General features: G+C 50.5%; 1 protein-coding gene across 1 annotated transcript in view; it reads right to left on the bottom strand.

Annotated features, from left to right (window-relative positions):
* Window positions 1–238: 238 nt before the first annotated feature.
* LOC116100320 (IgGFc-binding protein-like) overlaps window positions 239–7,971 on the bottom strand; it is a 45,686-nt gene continuing 37,953 nt past the window's right edge. The window contains 6 exon segments of the mRNA XM_031384137.1: window positions 239–401; window positions 511–782; window positions 2,071–2,454; window positions 5,133–5,332; window positions 6,628–7,201; window positions 7,571–7,971. Coding sequence (XP_031239997.1) covers window positions 392–401; window positions 511–782; window positions 2,071–2,454; window positions 5,133–5,332; window positions 6,628–7,201; window positions 7,571–7,971 — 1,841 coding nt within the window. The 3' untranslated portion in view covers window positions 239–391.

The raw sequence follows: 7,971 nt of genomic DNA, 5'->3' as shown, positions 1-7,971 counted from the left end.
TCTTTCTCTCTCCATCCTTCACCTCCTCTCCTGTCCAGCCCTCCACCATTCATCCATCCACGCCTCTAATCATCCATTCTGTGATTCTCAGTCTCCCACGTCTCTCCCACTCTGGCCATCTGACTCTTCATCCACTCACGCACCCACACATGCACCTTTCATCTTCTAATGAAGACTTGTCATCATCCACGTCCCCCACAGTAGGGGGAAAGTTGGGGAGACAGCAGGAGACAGACACTCTGGGTCTAGATATTTACTCAATGCTTTCAGGTTTGGTGTCAGTGGCTCAGCAAGGGGGAGGGACAGGGAAGGGACACATAGGACATCTTCCAGTCACTGTAACTTCTGGGAGGGAGCAGGTCTTGATGTCTTCAGTGCCAGTGGTGACTGATCAGTTGGAACTGCAAGAGACAGACACTTAGCACTTGATCCTGCAGACTAAGCATCCACCCACACTACCTCTTTCCCTAGTTCCCCAAAGTCTGGCCTCCATTCTCTCTCCATCCTCACCATGGGGAGAAGTCCTGTGCTCTCCACGTGTCTATTGAAATTCTCTTCTGATATTTGTGCACATCATTAGTCCGGTCCCCATCAAAGTTTCCACAGGCCCCACACAGCATGGTTGCAAGGTCATCACCAACCATCACATCCAGGTGCCCATCTTTTCCAAGCCACACCTTAACCCCGGCCTTCTGGTGGATAAACATGGAGCCGTCGGGCATCTTCCACACATACACAGATGTTAACATAGTAGCTGGGAGATCCACTCGGAGACCATTCACCTGGTGGAGGGAGAAGGGAAATGAAGAAGTGAGACTTGAGTGCAAGAAGAGCTGAGGGGTCACCAAGACTGGAGTCCTTGTGCATACAATGAGGGGCACCAGTTCAAGCAAAGGGGCAAGTGCTGGAAGAGAGGAAGGTTACATGGAGGGGTGGACAGGTGGGGAGATGGCTAAGGGTGAGTGTCTACACACAGCTCACTATTCTGCTTATGCCCATCGCAATACGACTCTCAGATTAACTTATTAACTTTTTTTTGTTGTCAGAGGGTGGAAGGATGGTTCCTCATGATATTCCGAAGTTAAGGGGAAAAGCTCCTGAGATCAGACAGACAAGTAAGCAATTGAGATAATCTGGGGCCACTCTTCAGGGTCTACTTTTCAGGATGTAATAATGATTTAGAATGTTGTGTTTGACTTTGTTTTTCCATTTGCATGGTATCTTCATAACCCCTCAGTGTAATAACCCCTCATTCTTGGCTATCAGTACAACTATGTACTGAGTTCTTAGTGGGGATCATGGAACCTGGCAAGACTTGACTTGAGGAATCCCAACACTGCATGTGATGCCAGCTTAGCTAATCATAGCGTTCCACCCCCAAGGCTAGAAGTGGATAGGTCATCCAAACTGGCTTAGCGGGATGCAGGCCTGGAACTTTTATTGGACCAATTTCTGCAGAGATGGTCAGGGTTGGACAGGTGGTACATCTCATTAAAAAACAAAAAACAAAACAAAACAAAAAAAACCACTGTCTAAAAATGAAGATGAAAGCCAGGCATGGGGACTCTCCCCTTTAATCCCAGCACTTAGGAAGTAGAGTCAGGTGGATCTATGTGAGTTCAAGGCCACCCTGATCTACATAGTGAGTTTTAGGACAGCCAGAGCTACACAGATACATTCACACATCCTCCTGTCCAAAAAAGAAAAAAAGAAAAAGAAAAAGAGGTGGAGACTCCGACAGTGCAGCTGGCCTGTCTGGGGGCCGTCCACAGAGCCAGTCCATTCATGTCCCCTCAGCACTCAGGTTTGTACTTGGTTTCCTGTCACTGCTGACCAGTGGAGTCTAGATCAGGGTCAACAGCAAAGCTAGCCTGTGACTTGAATGTAAGAGCTCAGGCCAAGGAGAGGGACCCAGGCTGACGTGGAGAGACAGGTACTAATCCAGAGAAAAGTGCAGAGACCTGGATGGAGAAAACAGACTGCAAGGTCTGGATACCCAGGATGTAGGGCACGGTGACAGGGAGAAGGGAATCCAGGGAAGACGGCCCCGCCCTCTGTGCCCAGGCTTACCCACACGCCCTTGCTTGGGATCACAGTCACCATGCCATCCTGGAAGAAGATGTGGACCTTGCTTACGATCTTGTCATTGTCATGGCAAGGCTGGACATCAGCAAGCACTCTGTACCAGGGCACCTTCTTCAGGAGTCCCGGGCATCGAGAAGAAAGCTCATAGACACCAGGGGAGCTGATAGGATTGAAAGCCCCATCGAAGGTAATGAGGCTGCCACCCACAGAGAAGGTGCAGAGACCTTTAGCTGGCCAACAACCCCGGACTCCAGCTTGGATCTCACAGATGCGGCCAGATGGGCAGCCAGCTGCATGGCATGTCAGACCATTGTTTGGGGAGCAGAAACAGCGCTTGCTGCAGTCTGAGGACATCAGGGAGGAGTTCACCTAGCACAGAAAGAGATGGATGTTATGCATTCACACAGAGGGAAACTGTAGAGTTCCCAGTAGGAAATGGCTTATATGTCCTCTACCCAGGAGTGTCAATGGCCCTCAGCCTGTGGTTTGTAAACAAAACACAGCAGAGACTAGGCTGTGTGGAGTTCATGTCTTGACTCCAGAGCCTTGACAGCCCACCCCATCACCACTCTGTCTCTGCCTCAGACTGTGCCCAGTTACAGTGAGCACAAGACTGGGCTAGTTCACTGAAGGATGAGTCACCGCGTGGTACAGACAAGGATCCCAGCTCAGGCCACTTAGCTTGGCTTGAATATGATGTGTTCCCCTAAAGCATGGAGGAATTCAGTCCTCAAGGCTTTGTATTAACGGTATGAAGGGGGCAGAGATTTTATCCATCTATGGAGTTTACAAGCAGGGGCTCTGGTTATGTTAGGAAAGTATCAATGATCCTAGAAGATCTTGCAGAACTACTGTTGGCCTATGGTGTGTGATCTTTACAGCAGCAAGGTAATCTAGAGCGTAATGATTATGTGTGAGCCACAAAACCACCTTTACCCATAAAACGGATCTCCTCAGGTATCATCCTACAGTGACAAAAGGTTAGTGGCCTACAGTAGACCTCTCAGCTGTGCCATTAGGTAACAGAGAAGCTCAGGGCACTCCCACCCCGAACTGCAGTCACAAGATTAGAAACACAAACAGTCATTGGCTTAATCTACTACATTTTTGTAGTGATTTATTAACATTAATTATGTGAAGATTACTTATTACTACAATACATAAAAGACTTACTGGAGGAGGTAAGGCAGGTGCTGGGGACATCTCAGAGTCCCAGTGCCTGTGGCCTGGAATGAATGGCCCCGGCAATGCCATTCCCTGAACTGAGTGTCTCTTTCCTGATCATCTCCTGTTTTCTTGCTTCCCCAGACCCAAGCCCCTCAACCCCCTTGCCCTGGGATCAGTCCTCAGGCCTAGGTTTTCCCATTTTCTCCCTAGAGGGCTCAGTAGGATTTATGAACAGAAAATGGTGTTTGCTTCCTCACAGGCCCTGGGTCAGAGAGGGTAATGATTACAGATGCTTGTATTGAAATAACTGGTGAAATCTGGGTGAAGCCAACTGATAATGGTATTAAATAACTGAATTTCCTGGTTTTGATCATTATCCTCTGTCATGTGATTGAATTCCTTATTCTCATGGAACCCAGACTTAATGGCTTAGGGGATAAAGGAGCCACTGTGTTTGTAAGAAAGTCTCAAATGGTTTATAGGGAATAAATAATAGGTACATACACCCAAACAGAAGGTGGTAAAAGGACGTGGCTACAGTGGAAGAGCCTCAGGAAAGGGTATTCATCCACACCCGCTTACAATTGTCTAAAGCTAGATTACCTAAAAGAATAAAAGTTTGAAAAAAAAACCCATAAAACTTTGAAAACTTTGGAAGAAAAAAAACCTCCGAAGCCATTAGTGTAATTATCACAAAACAGCCATCCCTTGATCCAGAAGTCCCTGAGGGTACCAGGCTGGAGGATGCTAAAGCCATTCCATACAGTGGTATCGTTTTTACATGTAACCCACCACATCTTACTGCTCACCTTAAAGCATGTCGAATACAGTGCAAATGCTACAGAAATACTTAGTGTGGTACTAACTAGGAGATCATGACAATAAAACAGTTCTGTACATGATCAGGACAACTGTCACTTCCCTTAATATTCTGCATGAAGGGTGGAATCCATTACTAGTACCCCGAGGACTGGCATGTTTGCATCTCTCTGTGGACTTTCCTCCAGTTGTTTGCTTCACAAGTCTAAAAGGGCTTAAGAGCGCAGAGGTCAGGGATGAGGAGGGAAGGTACAGAAAGAGTCAGGGACAGGAGGGAAGGTGTGGGAATGGAACAAGGCCCACAAGAACAGGGTCAGAGCAGGAGGTAGGTGTGGAAGCCCAGAGGAGGCTGCAGACCTAAGCTAGGGGCTTCCAGGTGGCTTCCAGAAGCAATGGAGACCTGAAGGAAAGTGCAGGACCAGCTATCCTGAGCACCAGGGGCCTATGGAGCCAGGATGCTGACTCAGCCATTCTGCAGGCAAAGGTGTTCAGAGAGGGAAGGGCAGTAGTGGAGGAATGGCCACACAGCAAAACAGCAGTTCCCACTTCCTGGGAGCAGGCATGCTACCTTAAATGGAAACACGTGTTTGCAGTGTGACTAATGCTGTTTAGATGGAGAGTTTATCCTGGTTATCTAGCTGGGAAATCCCGTGGGCATTCGTAAAAACTCCAGGGAGATGTTATGTCACACAGAGAAGCCATGGCAGAGATTGGAGTGGTATGGCCTAGCCAAGGACTGACTGAGGCCACCAGGAGGGTGGGAGAGGCAAGGACCAGACTGTCCTCTTAAGACTATCCAGTGTCCTCTTTTATCAGTTTGATGTCAGTACAGTGACTCTGATTGTTGCCTCCTGGCCTCCAGAACTGCAGGGTACTAAGCTCTCATGTTTGACCTGCTGAGCTTGGGGGATCAGTACAGCAGCCACAGGTGAACAGGGAGCAGGGGGTGGCCTTCTGTGTCCCAGTCCTTGAACAGAAACCCAGAGCACAGTAGCTCTGAATGTCCCTTCAGTTCCTCCACCCACACTGCCTGCTTAGAGACTCTAAACCCCTCTACTCACAGGCAGATATTGGTCATTGTAGGAGCAGCCGCAGTCCTGGGCAGGAATGCACACACCCTGGGAGAGCAGGAAGTGATCATCACACTCACACCCTTCAAAGCAGCGGGTGGTACAGCCAATGAAGCCAGAGATAGCAGCACAGGAGCCCTGGCAGGAATGTGTGCAGACAGAGTAGTGGCTGTGGGCAGGACACTCGGCAGCTGTGGGGAGAGGAGGCAAGGTGAACGCGGCAGGCAGTCTCCAACCCTGTCTTACAAAGCTCACATCCAGGTATACAGACAATGACAGTTGCCATACTGCACTGGGAGACAAGAGGTAAAGGGGTTTGGGGAGATGAGAAATGGAGTGTCGGGCCTGGGAAATGGAAATGCTAACGGCAGAAGGCTGGGCTTGGCCTTCGAGGACCAGCCAGAAGACAGGGATCAGATGAAGAGGTATGGGAAGATAGCACAGGGAAGCTCACGAAGAGGCCGAGGATGGGAGGCAGTGGACAAGCAGCCTGTCAAGATGGGCTGGGGAAGTGAGGCCGAAGATTCATTCAGATGCTTTGGGAGGCTCGGGCAGATGGACCAGATGACCCGGGGAGGCTCTGACAGGGTTCACTCGGGACAGAGGGATGCAGAGTATCCAGGTGAGCTGGGAGGTGTGCGCAAAGGGTTGGGATAGCACAAGAACGGGTTGGAGGATGGGGCAAGAGAAAGACAAGGGTAATGTGAAAGACACAGGAAGATATCAGAGAGAAGGCTCTGGCTAAGTGACGGTGTGGCTACCGTCAGATAGTCACTGGGGCCAGGCCCACAGCCCACTCTCCTCTCCACTGCTGCAGAATCAGGCTTGAGGTGAAGTTTGATTTCAGTTGGAAATACGGCTGGTGCAGAGACTTTTAAGGGCCTCCAGGGTATGCCCAGAGAGCACAAAGTGCATGAGCCTAGCCTACTGTTTGAGCTAGTGATGGTGTCCACAGTCAAACCAGGACTCTTTCAGTGCCATCGGGTAGCGGCTGGGACTCTGGGCCTAGGTCTCGATAGGAAACTGAAGGAGAAAGGGCTCTTCACCAAAGGCTCTTGCTTTGGCATGGGGCATCGGAGGGGACTTGCTGCTTCCCCACAATTTGGAAATAGGTGTGTAGTTCTGGATTGGGGGTTCTGTCGCCTATTGCCTTGCACTGAGGATGTGAGGAAATACAGTCTGTGGGAAGGGCCAGGGACCCTGACTCAGGACTCCTGTGGGCCCTCAACCCACCCACCTCCATTTCAGGTCACTATGGAAAGAGCTGGGAACAGACCTGGGAATAGGTGAATGTTAGGGCTGGGAAGTGTGGACTTCTGACTGGAGTCTGAGACCCCAGGGCCAGAAGGAAAGGAGGAAGGAAAGGAGGAAAGCCATAGAGGATGCCAGGGCAGGGCTGGGAGAAGCTCTGTTACAGGCAGGAACTTCTCTAGAGCAGCAGACAGGGAAGGAGGGCCAGGGGTCACACAAGGGCTCAGAGACTCACGGCAGAAGCTGTCTGTCCTCCAGGGCTTCACTGCTGCACCAGCCGCCTGGCAGGCTGCTGTATAAGCTGCTAGGATGCGGCAGAGATAGGCTTCGTCTCCCTTATGGGCACAGAGGTCAAAAATACATTGGTGGAAGTATTCTGAGTGACTCAGAACCTTGTGGCAAGCTGCAAAGGGGCCTTGGGGGTCCCGGATCTTTCCACAGGCATCATTTTTCTCATAGGCTTCTCTCTTTTCTGCCAAGCACACTGGGCAGCCCTGGGGCCCACAGCCTTCACCACAGCCCAAGGAGGAGCCGGGAGCTCGCCATGCAGCTCCAAAGGCCTCCACGTTGGGGGCCACCACTCCACTGGGCAGCACAAAGTCATCGCTCTGGTTCCCATTGAAGTTCCCACAGAGGCCACAGAGACGTCCACGGAAGGGACTCGGGAGGGACATGAGGATATGGTCATCACCATCGAAAAGAAGTTTCAGTCCACTTTTTGTCTGCAGAAATATGTTTCGGTTTTCAGCCGTTATAAATATGGATCCTATAATCACGGGTAGGGCCACAACCTCACTGTCCACGGTCACCTGGATGCAAAAGTCAATTAAGTTGGGCGTCAGAGAACATCAGTTTACAGTTCTGGAGAAGAAGGTTGTCTTTCTTAGACCCTCGTGGCAGAGTTCAGTGCTTTTTAGATCGATTGGAGTGAGGTCATTTTAATCTCTCAGGGTAGGCATAGGGCCATGTCTCCAGTAGGCTTCAGGGTGGTACCTTTGCCTTCTAAACCACCAGGTTCCAGGTGCTTCCCTACCCCACTGGTGTTTTTCAGTGCTCTCAGGACTCTCAAGATGGTCAGCGTCCCCTAAGACCTTCCAAAGTAGGGCATGACTTCAGATGACCCCATATGTGGGGCTTTGTCCCTGTAGAGAACCTTGGGCAGGGTTGTGTCCACTCACCTGTGGTCCTTTTGCCAGGACCACAACCTGGCCTGCCACAGTAACCACCAACCGCTGGGGATCTCCAGCCAAGTCCTTCTCGAGCACTATGGAGAACTCCTGCTCTCCACGTTTCAGGAAACAAACTTGTGCCAAGATGTAGGAGCAGGAGCCATAAAGGTCATATACCAAGCCATCAGGCGTAGCAAAATGAATACCATGAAGGACCAGCATTAATTTAGAGCTTTTGGGATGGCAGGACCGGACGCCATCCTCTATCCGGCATTCCTCATGGATCCCACAGGTCTCTATCCTGCAGGTGACCTGGCCACCAGGCCCGCACTCACAGAACCACTCACACTCAGGGCCTGGGTAGAAGGTGGCACCTAGCACATAGTAGCGTCCATCATGGAGGCAGCCAC

This window comes from Mastomys coucha, unplaced genomic scaffold, assembly GCF_008632895.1.
Source record: "Mastomys coucha isolate ucsf_1 unplaced genomic scaffold, UCSF_Mcou_1 pScaffold21, whole genome shotgun sequence".
Lineage (NCBI taxonomy): Eukaryota > Metazoa > Chordata > Mammalia > Rodentia > Muridae > Mastomys > Mastomys coucha.
Note: the sequence above shows the minus strand (reverse complement) of the source record. Positions and strands in the feature narration are given on the sequence as shown.